Below are 15,005 nucleotides of genomic sequence, written 5' to 3'. Positions count from 1 at the left end.
CATTGATTCTTTCACACAACAATTTGCTTCTCGTGTTGAATCGATGAATTAGAAGAGATGTGAACTAACAACTAATTTGAAAATAACTTGGTGGGTATTGGTCAGTGTGACATTAACTATGAATAACGACAACCGTGATATGTAAGTCGTAGATCACGAATGACGTTAGTAACAATTAAAGACTATGAAGAGCCTAAGGAGTCGGAATGCATGCAAGATTCATACGATTGAGTGGAATAGTCGTTAGTCGTAGACCATGGTCTAACAATTAAAGACCATGGAAGAGACTCACGAGTCAGAATGCAGACAAGCTTCATATGATCAGGTAGAGTGACACAAGACCTCCTCTCGTCTTATGTCAAGATATCAATCGATAACAACTAGCAGATATTGTACTGTTTGGACTTTCCCTTCTTAGCTCCTCCTCAATATTTTAAAACACGTGACGGGTTTTGGACTTTTTGTTTAGTGATTTTCCTCGATGTTTTAAAACATGTCTACCAGAAGGAGGTTTCTATTAACTTATACATATTTGGAAGTGATAAAAGTTCTAAAAAAATTATTTAAAACCATAAAAGAACACTTTTGGTAATCAGATCTCAATCTCCACCGTTAGTTTAGCATACTTTTCAATTCTCAAATGGTAACGACGGTGAAGATTAAATGGCTCACTGATCGTCCGTGTTTCACACCTGCACCAGATCGCAAAGCCCGCCGTCGTCTTCAAGCTCTTCTCCAAAACCCTAGACCTTCAGTATTCTCCATCTTTCTCTCTCTGCTAATCATTCTTGAGCTATGGCGTTTCTCTATCGCCTCCGTCACGCTTTCCCGTCGAACGCGACTTACATCAATTATCGTCTTCACTACCGTTCTCTCTCGACAATCCTTTCCCCGGATTCCACCAATCCTTTGTCCGCGAAACAGAAATCGAGGGCCGCACTGTCTCTACTGAAATCTGAGGACAATCCTGAGCGTATAATTGACATTTGCCGAGCTGCTACTCTCACTCCAGAATCACATCTCGATCGCATCGCTTTCTCTGTTGCTATTTCCAAGCTTTCAGAGTCCAAGCACTACGATGGGATACGCCGGTTCCTCGAGGAATTGAAATCTCGTCCCGACTTGAAAAACGAGCGTTTCGCTTGCCATGCTATTGTTCTCTATGGCCAGGCCAATATGCTTGATCATGCTATCAGCACTTTCAAGCAAATTGGCGAACTGGGCGTGTGTCACTCGGTTAAATCGCTTAACGCATTGCTATTTGCATGCAATTTAGCTAAGGATTACAAGGAACTGAAGCGAGTTTTTATGGAGTTTCCTAAGATTTATGGAATCGAACCAGATCTGGATACGTATAACAGAGTGATCAAGGCGTTTTCAGAGTCGGGTTCGTCTAGTGCAGTGTATTCGATTCTGGCGGAGATGGACAGGAAGGATATCAAACCAAATGCAACCACTTTTGCGAACTGGCTTGCTGGATGCTACAAGGAAGAGAAGTACGAGGATGTTGAGAAGGTCATAAAATTGATGGAAAAATATGGCGTTCGGCGTGGAGTTAGTACATATAATGCAAGGATACAGAGTCTGTGTAAATTGAAGAGATCATCGGAGGCGAAGGCTTTGTTTGATGGGATGTTGTCGAGAGGTATGAAACCAAACTCTGTTACATATTGTGAATTGATTCATGGGTTTTGCAAGGAAGGAAATCTCGATGAAGCTAAGACCCTTTTCAAGAGAATGATCAATAGCGGTTGCCAACCGGATAGTGATTGCTATTTCACTTTGATTTACTTTCTTTGTCGAGGAGGAGATTATGAAACAGCATTCAAGCTCTGTGGGGAAAGCATGGAGAAGGGTTGGTTTCCAAATATTACTACAATGAAGTCTCTTGTTGATGGGCTTGTTAGCATTTCGAAGGTCGATGAGGCAAAGCAACTCATTGGGCAAATCAAAGAGAGGTTCTCTAAGAATGTTGAAACGTGGAATGAAATTGAAGCTGGATTGCCTCAGTGAGGAAATTCTGGGATGCTCTGCAACCACCAGGGAAATACAAGAGGATGCGCCATTTTCTTGGCTTGAGCTAATCACCCTCTGCATATGTTTTACATAGGTACAGCTAATTGTTTTATATTGGCTTTGCAGTTAAGTCCACTTCTGAGTGGCTGTGCTGATCATTTTGTTCTTGTTCTACAGACGAGGAATTCCATTGTCAAATTTAATGTTCTAGCTTTTGCGCTGGTTGAAATTTGTAATGCTTTTGTTGAATGAGTCCGCTCCCTATTGGTAGGTTTGGATCTGCTTATAGAAGAGGAGAGATGGTGGCTGTTCCTGTTAGGTTAGTACTTTATGTATTGATGGAAACCCAGATTGTTTTTAAGCAATTTGTATGTCAATAAAGTGAGAAACTTGACATTAGTTTTTCGTTTGTGGTGGTTCTAAGTTCATAATTTGTCCACTTTGACCCGTTAAGTATCACCGTCAGCCTCACAGTTTTTAAAACGCGTTTGTTAGGGAGAGGTTTCCACACATTTATGAGGAATACTTTGTTTTCCTCTCCAACCGACCTGGATCTCACAATCCATCTCCCTTTGAGGTCCAGCGTTCTCACTGGCACACCGCCCGTTGTTGAGCTTTGATACCATTTGTAATAGTCCTAAGTCAACCACGAGTAGATATTGTTTGCTTTGACCCATTATGTATCGCCGTCAGCCTCACAGTTTTTAGAATGCGTCCGTTAGGGAGAGGTTTCCACACATTTATGAGGAATATTTCGTTTTCCTCTCCAACCGACCTGGGATCTCACAATCCACCTCCCTTTGAGGTCTAGCGTCCTCACTGGCACACCACCCATTGTTGAGCTTTGATACCATTTGTAATAGTCATAAGTCAACCACGAGCAGATATTGTTTGCTTTGACCCATTACGTATTGCCGTCAGCCTCACGGTTTTTAGAATGCGTCTGTTAGGGAGAGGTTTCCACACATTTATGAGGAATACTTCGTTTTCCTCTCCAACCGACCTGGGATCTCACAATCCACCTCCCTTTGAGGTCCAGCGTCCTCACTGGCACACCACCCATTATTGAGCTTTGATACCATTTGTAATAGTTCTAAGTCAACCGCAAGCAGATATCGTATTGCCGTTAGCTTCACGGTTTTTAGAATGCGTCTGTTAGGGAGAGGTTTCCACACATTTATGAGGAATACTTCGTTTTCCTCTCCAACCGACCTGGGATCTCACAATCCACCTCCCTTTGAGGTCCAGCGTCCTCACTGGCACACCACCCATTGTTGAGCTTTGATACCATTTGTAATAGTCCTAAGTCAACCGCAAGCAGATATTGTTTGCTTTGACCCCTTACGTATCGCCGTTAGCTTCACGGTTTTTAGAATGCGTCTGTTAGGGAGAGGTTTCCACATCCTTATAAGGAATATTTTATTCCTCTCTCTAACCAACGTGTGATCTCACATGTTCATCCTTATACATTTAGACTTCGGGGTGGGTGGGATGAGTAGTGAATACAACATTATCGAAAAACTTCATATATTTTCAAAACTCATATTACATACACAATTGCAGGAACAAACCCTATAGAAAAGTTGAACATTTTCTCCAAAACTGGATTACCTTGAAGGTTGAAACTGCTAATTTGTTCCTGTCTGGATGGGATCCTAGGAAGTTTCCTTTAGAATTAGGAAACACAAATCCTAACAAGCATCAGCAGCAGGAAGCTGCTTGGTAGCTTCTCTTGCAAATCCCTTGAGTCCAATATTCTGAGGATTATGAAGCCTCATCTACATGTGGAAGCTGTGGAAGTCTTTCCGAAGGATCGTGTAACCGAACCCAGAAATCCTATTCATTTTCGGGACAAAACAAATCCCAGTTCGCTTCTTCTTCCTTCGCCACGACATTATAGACTGCCAGAAAGTGGGAGGGGAGCTGCTGCAGCTAGAAGAAGCCATATCAGGTCTTTGGGTCCTATGTGAGCTGCTGCTGCTGCTGCATCTTTCAAGCTCAATCTTGGCAAAATAATCAATTTCGTTCTTGACGAGCGATCCCACGGTGCCTCGAGTTCCGATGGCAACAGGAGCAGTTACAGTAGCAGCCATTTTGTCACTAGATTCCCAGAATGTGGTGCTGCTGGGTTTATAATGTAAATTCAAAGAGGCTTTTTGGGGTCCTGGGATTGCTTGCTTTGAGTCTAAGCCATCTCCTTTTTGATCTTTATATAAAGCCATGCTTTGAAAGAGAAAGCAAGCATCAGCCTGAGCTTTTGATATAATATTCATTCTGAATGCTTCGAAGAAGCATCTTAGTTCTTCCTGTCCCTCGTGATATTATCACACCTTTTCTACTCCTTTTGCTGCCCACTTACCATAAATAACGTATTCTCATATGTTCGTGATTGTTCGTTAAGAATCACGACCCTCCATTCTCATGACTTTGTTTTTGGTTTTTCTGAAAATCCTTATACCACAAATAACGTCTTGTTGTTGCATCGAAATATAGAAAACAAAATGAAATAGTTGAATAATTGAAAAATGAGATTATTCAGAAATACACATTAAATGCTAAGATTAATCCATAATGACTGAGGTAGTAGATCTATAATCAAAAAAGTGTGTGTGATTGTTCCAGAAGAAATGAAACAAGAGATACGGTAGAGCTAGGACAGTTATTGTATGAGGTCTACCCAAATTAGATGCAGAGGCACATAATAGATCGATATGAACCTCATGAGCTGTCTCGTAATAAAACCTGTTGTTGCTGATACTTTCTTCTCAGTTCCTTCTTCCATAACCCGAGCTCGGAGAAGGAAGAGATAAGAGGGCCCCATGGAGAATGTAGTCAGAAATCCATAATAGAGCCCGACCAGAAATGAATTCTTCACTTATAAATTCACAATCATTTCTTTGATTAACGACAATGTGGGACTCTCTCCCAATAATCCTCAACATTCGATATTGACACAAAGGTGGATCCGCATTTTTGTCGCACCATAAAGAAATCTATCAAATATAAACAAAATAACGATAGATTGATCCGTAAATGTAGATTAAAGAACTTGTTTGCTTTTTAACACCCGATGGTGAAAAACTCTTAACCGGATTTGTTTGTTTGTTTTTTTTTTTTTTTTTTTTTGGGAATAATTTCTCAAGGAAGGATTTATTTAAAATAAATAATATGGCTTTATATTGAATAAAATACTTAAATCCAGGCTATACTTTCTGAAAAATGGTATTTAAAAACTCTCTATTATGTTTCAAAGAAGAACAGCAATGATAACAAAAAGATCATGATTTGTTGGTTGTGCCTTTTATGTTTCATTTTGTGAGAACAATATAACCATTTTTTAAATAGAAAATTAAGATGGATGCTATAAAATAAAAAAGTGGTTTGTTTATTTATTTTGGGAAGATTTCTTGTACACCCTTCATGAACCCATACCCACCCAATTGATGCTTTCCTCGACTGTGTTAGGTGTCCATACTTTTGCTTTTTACGATAAGTTGTTGGAGTATGAACGTATATATTTTGCTTTAAGACGAAAAATTAGATCATAGTGTACAATTTTTTTTTGTATCGTCCAAATTTCCTTTGTGTATGTGCTTCTTGGAAACGTATAGTACTCTATTCCATTACAAAAATCGGGCGTAATCAACTAGACCCAGTACGGTATTCTTTCGAATCCGGAATATGATGCTACCAATAATTGCGGTGATTCACATATGGCACATATGGCTTTCTCCCATCAATCAATATAAATGGAAATTTCCATTTTTTTTGGATGAAAAATGTGGAAAAAAAAAAAAAAAAAGATCCCGCTTGAAATAAAATTAAGTTATGTTATTTGTTCTCTCTTTCACAGGAAAGAAAGAGATGAAAGAAAGAGATGAATTGATGTATTTTTTTTTTTTATTGGATTTGGATCCATCGGGACTGACGAGGCTCGAACCCGCAGTTATCTTACTTTGGTAGATCGTTTTAAATTATGTTTGTTGCAATGAAATGTTGGATTGTGGAATTTATGTGGCTACAAAACTAACTTCTTACCTACCGAATTCAAAGTTCGTAGATCTAACATGTTCTAAAAAAGATTGTTTATAGTTAGAAACAAAGAACTCGTAGTAGGAAAACGAGACGAGAAGGCAACTTTCACATATTCATGACTAATCTTGATTTTGCTTTATTGACAATGATTATATTATTTTTATGATGCACTTTTTATATTACGTATATCAGTTGATCGATATTTTAAATAATGTATCAAATATGTTACTGATATGTCTGCTAATATACCGAAAATAAAAAGTCATAAACCAAATTAGAAAAAAAACTTATTATTTGCAAATCTAAAAGTATAAGGCTAAATTTGCAAATATCGGACTAAATTCAAACTTGATGTTAACCAAATTCACATTCGAACTTGCTAGCCTACCAACACATCCTCTCAAATGGAGGGTACTTCCAACATATAACATTTTGGTGGTTGGGTATTTTCCGCTGTGGTCTGTACCCTTCCTTCGAGTGATGAAATACAAGCATAGTAATCAGAAAGTCCTCAAAGAAGAGAATTTATGCTCATTTTTACATTCAAATTTGCCTAAACAAAGTTATAACTGAACAAAGAAGATCAATCAGCCAACCTTTTTAGTGCCTTACACGTCTATGGCATTCAAAAGATGGTTATAATGAACACAAAAGAAAACCCCCTCAAAATTGGATCTTCCTCTTTATTTTCTTGAATGTTCTCTATGCTCAGCAAAATCCATCTACTTTCCAACTATTCCTCTCGACCTTTCTCTATATTAATCTCTTTCATTTATTTTTGTATGTGTGTGATTGTTCAAGATATTATTGGACATCAGGAAGATGGCATTTATACCTCAACTTTCGATGCGAAGCTAGAGCGTGGCGTAAAGCAGCATTTACACTTGCACGCTCTCGGAATAACGAGTCGTATAACTGACAAACAAATTGGGAAAGTTCTTCGTCATTGTCATCCCAGGTATCTAAAGAATAAGTTCCAACTTTCTCAGCATCACTGTCTTCCCAGTCACTTGTGGGACTTGAAAGCTCAGCATCATCATCTTCTCCATCGTCTTCGCCAATCTCGAACTTCCTGTTTTCCATGGTATCATAATCCCCTGACTGGAATGTTGTTGGTTGCGTGTCAGGGGGTTCAGTTGAAGAACATATTACAGCTTTAGCCTCAGAATCCAAAAAGGCTCTAATTAAAGCTGGGGTTAGCCCATAAGTTCCAGTGCAAAAAATGATCCTGTCCCTCCAAGCACCAACCTGGAGAAAATTCAGAAATATGAGTAATGAATCGTTCACATTAATGGAAAAAAAATGGATATAAGCGGATGAACTATTACGTTCGGTGCTAGGAGAACCATATATTTAGAGGAAGTTACTGAGTCAAACAGTGAAGTGAAGGACAGACAAATCTAGTGTAAAAGTTTCAATCCATCAAATCTTAAGTATCATTTGACCTTATCCTGAAGCTTATTACAAAAACCTGTCCTTAGAACTTGTGCTATCCTTGACCTATGGTTATTCTCCAAGACTACATATGAGATTTTCTGGGTTAAAGAACTCGGTAAAACTCTCCCAAGGACAAGCAGCCAGAAAATATTGACCACCTTTGAAATTCTAACATTACATGATTGGGTGAAAAAGAGTTGGACAAGCAGATGTGAGATTCGCTAGAGAAAATGTCTCAGGAACACAAGGGTCCATGTATGACTAACACCATGATTCGATCAAAGACCAACAAACATCTAGAAGGGAAAGCAAGGAGGAAAAAATTGAATTTCTTGTTTGAAAAGGTCTTCCCAAATGGGTCTGACAAAGAGAACCACGTGAAAGAACTGAACAAAAGCAATTGCAGAAATATGAAACAGACAATCTAATGAACTTCTACTGTTCCAGTGATTCACCTAGAAATGCACTAGAAATTGAAACCATCCCCAATATAAAGTTTTACAACTTTCATGCATCAATTAATATACAAGGTATGAACTTTGAAGACATCTAAAATGTAAGGGATGGATTAGAGAAAGATTTGAAAGCCTACCATCCAACGAACATCGTCAGGTGATAAATGCAAGGAAGGCACGGTTCTACGAAACAAGTAAGCTGCAATTTCTTGGTTATCCTCCATAACCTTGAACACAAACACCAATAGACACTCAGAACTGAAGTTCTTTGTACTGTGACTTTGACTATAGCAAACAAGAAACCACAAGGAAGCAAAGAACAATATGAACATAACATACTTGGGTTTGTCGTCCTAAATAACGATGGACAATGCCTCCAATTTGGAAGTAGGGTTTGAGTGCCACCAGATCAGACACAGTCAAGACATTGGCAAGCAATGATGCACCCTTCCTACGATGACTTCGCATGGCTGACAACAAACTCAATTTGACACTTTGTAGAAATTTCTCTGCAAGTTCTCCAGGTTCAGCAACTACAAAAACATCATTTTGCCAACTACAAGAATAAAGAATGAGCAGGTCAGGACCAAATGAAAATGCTGCAACTGAATTCATAGACATCTGCCACGTGTGTTGACCTTAATATTGAGCCCGATGAGTCATTTTGAAGGGCCAAATGTACAATGCCCACTTGAGGTGAATTTTGTAACTTCTCATGCAATGCCTGTACAGGTGAGGAGAGTTCTCTAGGTCCTAAAGGAGACTCGGGGGCTAATGCTGCTTCTTTACCCAATTGGCCATCTAAGCTTAAAGGTGGAACCATATCAATTCGACCAAGCCTTTGAGCTCCAACATCAGGACTATACAGAAGTGGGCTTGATGGAAAGCTTCCAGTAAATAAGGGTGATGTAAAAGGTGTTGGGAATGTTGTTGAAGGAATAGTCTTCACAATCCCTGATGTTCCAAGCATAAGGGATATTCTAATTCCATTTTTGGAACAAAATGCTTCAAGTTCACGGGCATGATGCATAACTCTTCCTGCATCAGGACTATGAGAAGCTTCAATCAGTAGTACATTCCGTCTCCAACCCAAAGAAGGGCTATTCTCATCTAGCATGACCATAAAATCAGTAGAATAACTGGTTAGTTCAATAAAAATCCAAACAGAAAGAAACATCGAGCAGTTGAAAATGCTATGAGAACAAACACCTGCTGATGATCCCGTCACCCTGGACAAATGAAATGAATTGAAGTTTTCCGACCACTTCTCATCAAATTGATAAGGCGAGATTAATCTCTCACAGGCATCCTTAAATGCCAGATTATTGCTTTGGATATATTCATCAACTGCAGCTTCCAACTTCAGCCAGACTGCTGGATCAGTCTCGTCCAATTCCATATCACAACGTTCATCCACTGCAATAGATAAAATAAAATAAAATATGGATCATGTGCACATCTCTGTTCTTGAAATAGACGTGTCAGGATAACCCCTAAATTCTTTTAGGGTCTAAATTTGGTGAAGGCAAATAACTGAAGGATTAAGCAAAGGAAATTTCACGCAAATGCTAAACCAATAAATCATGAGTAGAATAAGATATCATACCAGGGTTAAATCGGAAATAATGTATCTCAGGCAGCATAGGTAACAATGAACACAAAGCTTCCTCCACTCGATCCACAGAGCATGCACTCTCAATTAGCACTTGTCCAGTATCCAAATAACGCCACCCGCCTTTCCTCACCTAAAACAGTAAAGATAGTTATAGAGCATTAAAATAATATAATTATTCATATGAAAGATAAATTACCTTCATTGGAGTAGAGCCACATCCAATGGAAACTAAGCAGTCAACTCTCGTGTCAGGCCATAGAAGCTGTGCTTCTCTTATGGCAAAGATTGTAGGATTATTCGCCACTATGGCTCCATCTTGCCAGCGATTTACATCTTCAAAAATTCAGAGGACCATGAATGAATATATCAAAGATGGAGGGGCATTTGATTGAAGACCAACTTTATCTTTAATAAATCAGAAGTATGAATGAGAGAATCATCAGTAGACAATAATCTCCACCCAACTCTCACGTTAAATTTCATTCATGTTACCAATTAACAATATTGCAATCAATCTAACAACAATCAGTAGGAAGATTTGTATTAATTACGTCATTATGCCCACCCTGCACACATGTTTCTATACACTAACAATTTAATTTCACTTGAAAATTGCAATTAAAACTCGTGACCCAATAAAAAATTATCACAAATTTAAGATACATGTGAATTTTATTTTATGGACTTTTATCAATTATATTTAACTCGTTACAAACTAGAATAAAATTTAATAACCCAATGTACGGTATTAATAAATTATAAAAGGGATAGAGAATATATTCACTTAAACAAGAACTAGGAGAAATACCATCTGAAAAATCATCAAGATAATAAGGGGCAGCAGATGATGCTCTTATAGCTTTCCATACTTGATGCTTGCAACTTCCAATGAAAGCACTGCGCTTATAGCCATCCTGGGCACTGGCCAAAGGTGATCCAAACACAGTAATCCCTGAACTGTCTGAAATTGCCAGAGGTACCTCCGGTGTTCCAGCAGGATACTGCAAAAATGTAGAATGTAATGTAGCAATTGCCACAATCAGATATGGCACTGTAGTTTATGCGAAGGAAATCAAGCTGCTTTAGTTTAGTGTCCACAAAAAGAAAATTAAAAAATAACTAAAACAGAAACTAAAAGGTCTTATTTCAAGCCTTCTTATGAAAAGAGGGTTTTCTTTGAGCATGGCGTAAATTTTCTTATGAAAAGAGAGCGGAAGATAAATTTTCAGCATGGCGTAAGGTTCATTTCATGGCCTCCTTGTGCTTTTCCAGCCGAAGGGATTAGAAGAGAACACATTCCTTTATTCTTGATTCTACAGGATAGAACTTTTTGATGCACTTTGTAATCTAATTTTGGTTGTAAATCATCTAATTCATAATGTGCATCCTTTCTTCCAACATTTAAAAAAAAAAAAAAAAAAGAAATCAAGCCTTGATCTCAAACCTGATAATTGCGGAATAAGAAAGGCTGAGCTGGTACCATGCTCACCAAGGATGACACAACAAATACTTTGGGGGGGTTTTTAACTGCAGATTCTATTAACAGGTCTCCATCCTCATCTGCACACATTTCCATCAATAGCCTCTCAAATTGATCGGCACTATGCTGCAAGACATCATCACAAAAGTATATTCCATCAGCTAGTTGGTGATAATAAAATGTAAACCAACAAAAGTACGCACTGTTATAAATAGATCCTAATTGACTGGAGAGAATATGATGCATCCACCAATGTTTTTGGTCATTTCTGAATTGGACTTGTACAGACTGTGGAGACCAGATGTAGCTCAAATAATAATAAAAACTACTATCGAACAGTGATAAGAGTGACCATAAAAAGCCTTAGTGGCTTTGCTTTTGAAAGAGAAGAAAACCAAATAGAAGCTAGGGGTTGACAAATTTGGCGAGAACTTTCTTTCAGAAAACTCAAAGGAAAATAAAAGCTTCCCATACTAAGGTATAAAGGGGCGGAACCATTACATCATGGACAAGAAACTAGGAAATAATCTTACTTTAGATCCATGGACAACAACTCTAAAACTTTGTGATGAACTTTTGTAAAGTTGATCCAGCTTTTCTCTCCAGGAAGCAGCTTCACTGTCCTTTGGTGTAGGTTCAGCAAAGACGAGCTTTCCTATAATCCAAAATAAAATGTTTCACCACAGAACAGATGAAGTGCACAGAATTTAGCCACTACTTACCCTTGCAGCATACCTACCAAGTTTTTTATATATTTCTTCACATTTATCCAAAGTCATATGCTTAATACCAAGGGCAACAGCTAGCATGCCACCAGTTGATGTGCCACATATAAGATCAAACAATTCATGTATCTGCTTTCCAGTTCCCTTCTCAATTTCTTTAAGTATTTGAACTGTTGCCAAACCTTTCATGCCACCACCGTCCATTGAGAGTATTCGCAGTCCATGCTTTGCTACTTGTCTCCCTTTCATGGCACGTCGTAAATTTTCATTCTCCCCTACCCCCCCCCAAAAAAAAAAAATCAATTTGAATGGACTGTAAGAACATGAATCTCATATCCACAAGGTGAATTAGATCAAAAGGACAAACCAAGAATTGCTAAAGCTCGAGCTGCAGCTTTATTCACACGTGGGTTAGGTGCAACTGTCAGGCGTAAGAGTAGTTCACGCAACTTTTCAGAAGTAACTAGAGTGCGACGATTTTCTAAACAAAATGCCAAGTTTCCAACTGTTAATAAAGCTGACCTTTGCACCTGCAGAAAAAGATTGTTAGAATTACAAACAAAAGGGTAGACAGGAGCAAGCGAGTTTTGGTAATATGAAGAGTTCGTAGACTAGCCTCTGGATTTTTCTGAGCACATAACAATTTCAATGATTTCAAAAGATCCTTAGTACACATTTTCTGAGATACAGTATCAGATGTGAAAGCCAACTTAGCCACAACTTGCAATACAGAAATTACTTCATCTTGCGCGACAGATTTTAGAACAGTTTTAATGGGCTGCATTATGTCTGCTTTCATCAACTGCATTGCAATGGAAACATCTGAAGCAAGAGAAGAAAGAGCAAAGCATGCTTGTCCAACCTGCCAAAAGTAATAACTGCTTAAAATAAGCCTAGCAGCTCTAGCACAATAAATAACTAAATACAAAGGAAAAACCAAGTTCCGAAACACGTCTTACCACATGACGGTTCTCACTGCTTATCATACTTATAAGCTGATGTATTGCATTCTCATCTTTACTGATAACTGCACGATTTCCTTCATCTTGCATTATCTTTGCGAGGGCAGATGCCAATAAAGGATGGTGGCAGGAAGAAAAACGGAAAATAAGGGAGAAGAAGGCACTAAGCTTATGTCTAGATGTACCAAAATAAGAGTTGTTTTCCATCTGCATATACCAAAAGTAAAATCAATCAACGTAAAAAGTTGTGCCTTAAGAGTTAATGTATCCTTTATTTGAATATTTTCATCATTGTGTTCAATACTACCTCTATTTGAACATCCACAGATATCAAATTTTCATCTGCTACAATTCTGATGTTTGCAAGAGAAAGATGGCGTAGATTGTGCAACGGCAAGATTTCAGGAAGAAATTCTAGAGGATTACCAAATAGTCTAAGAACACGTAACTCAGCCATAGCCCTGTCATAATGCTGGAGAAAATCAATAGACCCAAAAAAGGTAGGAATCACCAGCTACTCTTGAAACGAGGGCATTAACAGTGAAAAACACAAAGCAGAAGTTGCTAACAATCCAAAACAAGACGAATAACCTGAAGTCGAGAAGAGGCCTAACGAGTTTGTTGTATTCAAGTGATAGCTCCACCAGCTCAACGCACTGCCTCAATTCTACTGCTCAACATTTTTCAAAAATCTAATGAATAGGACAGGAGATGCATCAAAGCACCTCGTTCTTGAGGCACGTTTTTACATGATCTAAATCTAGTTTCTACTATGTCCAATGCTCTTGTAAGTTTTAGAAAACCAGGCTTACCAGGTACGGAAATCAGAAAGTTGGAATCAACCTGGAGCACTTTCAAAGTTTTGATCTCACCAAGCTCAGGCGGCAAAACTGAGAGTTTATTGTTTTCAAGGTACAATTTCTCTAGGAGTGGCAATCGAGTTAAATCTGCTGGCAATGCCTGAAATGAACATAGATAAAGATTGATGAACTCAACTTCAAATCATGTTTCAAACCGACCACAGCAATCAAAATTATTGATCACTTAAAAATGAAAAAACAAAAGCAGATGATTGTATAACATTAAATTTCAGACATAATTGATCAATCAAAAGGAGCAAGAAACCGAAAATGTCGCAAGATACCAGAATTTTCTACAAACAGGAAAAGCTAATGGAAGCCGTCATTGTACTAAACATGCTCGCAGAAGAAGAAGTTGATTTAGCAAAATAAATTGCCACAAACACTTACCGTCAAGCCACAACCTCTAAGATTGAGCACGGTAACGGTTTTCCAGTGCTCGCCGCAACCAATCACCTCGTCGCCAACCCCTGGCATCGTCGGGGCCACATTCGACCTCAACAGCCGCGCCAGAACGCCAATCCCATCATTCTGCTGTCCCGACCCCGCTGACTTCTTCAACGTCACAGCTCTAAGAGGCTCCCTCCTCTTTAAAACCTTCATATCTACATCCACATTATCTGCTTCTTCACGAAAATTCAATTCTACCTGCACAGCATCCTGCGGCACCGGCAAGGCAACCATGAGCTGCGACTGGAGCCTTAAAGCCACCTGATCTTCGTCATCTCCAGCCGACCAATCTAAATCAATCCGAAATCCAAGATCCTGACCCTGCGTCAAAATGTTCAACGATGACGACGAAGAAGAAGAGGAAGAAGAACACGATGACGACGAAGAAACACGATCAGGATTCTCCGCATCTTCTTCCGAACCATAATTCAGTTTCAAATGAAAAATCTCAGATGACCGCTTCCATCCCAGTCCCCAGGACATTTCAACCAAATCACAATTTACTTACGAATTCGCAATGATCCAATCGACCAGTGGCCAACCAAAGTCAATTTGCACCTGGTTCACGGCATAGAACCAGTGCTCTTAAACACCATAAAAAACACACCGATTCCTTCCAAGTATAATCACAGTTTCTCAGCTAGGAAAACGGATACTGATGACCGGAGAGATAATGGACGAGCATTCAGGCGAACTCGTCGTTCATTCTTCTTCTGGGAGACACCGGAAGAAGCCGACACAAACAAGAAGCCTTCCGAGTTCCGATTATATATTAATTTTCCGTTTCCTCAAGCACGCAATCTGCTGAGCAATGCGACGTCGTTTAGTTCATCAGCTATTGATCGGATTATTCCTTAATATTTAATAATTTTTAAATATCAACACTAAAAAGCAATTTATTTTATTTTCATTTTCTAAAAAATTATAATTTATACTAATACTAAAAAAATCTAAATTAATAATTACATCA

The 15,005-nt window shown here is 38.6% G+C and overlaps 2 protein-coding genes across 4 annotated transcripts; one reads left to right on the top strand and one right to left on the bottom strand.

Annotated features, from left to right (window-relative positions):
- Positions 1 to 695: 695 nt before the first annotated feature.
- On the top strand, positions 696 to 2,415 carry LOC111802518 (pentatricopeptide repeat-containing protein At1g11630, mitochondrial). Of its 2 annotated transcripts, none has more exons than XM_087126757.1 (2): positions 696 to 2,110; positions 2,288 to 2,415. In XM_087126757.1, exon 1 carries the CDS (start codon positions 796 to 798, stop codon positions 2,011 to 2,013), a length of 1,218 nt encoding a protein of 405 aa, XP_086982883.1. In that variant the 5' UTR covers positions 696 to 795; the 3' UTR covers positions 2,014 to 2,110; positions 2,288 to 2,415. The 2 variants fall into 2 exon arrangements, with proteins under 2 accessions (XP_086982883.1, XP_023542690.2); XM_023686922.2 differs by having other exon boundaries at positions 697 to 2,110; positions 2,194 to 2,415.
- Positions 2,416 to 6,562: 4,147 nt separating this feature from the next.
- Positions 6,563 to 14,765, bottom strand: LOC111802434 (phospholipase A I). 2 transcript variants are annotated; one of them, XM_023686787.2, is made up of 18 exons: positions 13,976 to 14,765; positions 13,538 to 13,685; positions 13,317 to 13,395; positions 13,033 to 13,186; positions 12,723 to 12,932; positions 12,380 to 12,625; positions 12,131 to 12,293; positions 11,778 to 12,038; positions 11,572 to 11,693; positions 11,003 to 11,164; positions 10,367 to 10,559; positions 9,755 to 9,891; positions 9,550 to 9,688; positions 9,153 to 9,359; positions 8,582 to 9,053; positions 8,283 to 8,499; positions 8,081 to 8,170; positions 6,563 to 7,299 (listed from the first exon to the last, which is right to left on the bottom strand). In XM_023686787.2, exons 1-18 carry the CDS (start codon positions 14,516 to 14,518, stop codon positions 6,856 to 6,858), a joined length of 3,987 nt encoding a protein of 1,328 aa, XP_023542555.2. In that variant the 5' UTR covers positions 14,519 to 14,765; the 3' UTR covers positions 6,563 to 6,855. The 2 variants fall into 2 exon arrangements, with proteins under 2 accessions (XP_023542555.2, XP_023542556.2); XM_023686788.2 differs by lacking the exon at positions 13,976 to 14,765 and having other exon boundaries at positions 13,033 to 13,197; positions 13,538 to 13,599.
- Between the last annotated feature and the right edge of the window lie 240 nt (positions 14,766 to 15,005).

The sequence above is a fragment of the Cucurbita pepo genome, chromosome 9, assembly GCF_057944985.1.
Source record: "Cucurbita pepo subsp. pepo isolate OVF chromosome 9, ASM5794498v1, whole genome shotgun sequence".
Taxonomy (NCBI): Eukaryota; Viridiplantae; Streptophyta; class Magnoliopsida; order Cucurbitales; family Cucurbitaceae; genus Cucurbita; species Cucurbita pepo.
This window is presented reverse-complemented; position numbering and strand designations above follow the sequence as displayed.

What these genes read in the sequence shown, in the direction of transcription:
- LOC111802518 (XM_087126757.1), top strand. Translation starts at nt 796, where the DNA reads ATGGCGTTTCTCTATCGCCTCCGTCACGCTTTCCCGTCGAACGCGACT.
- LOC111802434 (XM_023686787.2), bottom strand. Translation starts at nt 14,518, where the DNA reads ATGTCCTGGGGACTGGGATGGAAGCGGTCATCTGAGATTTTTCATTTG. An exon ending in GTGGCTCTACTCCAATGAAG is followed by an intron (nt 9,689 to 9,754) that starts GTAATTTATCTT and finishes TTACTGTTTTAG; the next exon opens with GTGAGGAAAGGCGGGTGGCG. An exon ending in TCATCGGGCTCAATATTAAG is followed by an intron (nt 8,500 to 8,581) that starts GTCAACACACGT and finishes TTATTCTTGTAG; the next exon opens with TTGGCAAAATGATGTTTTTG.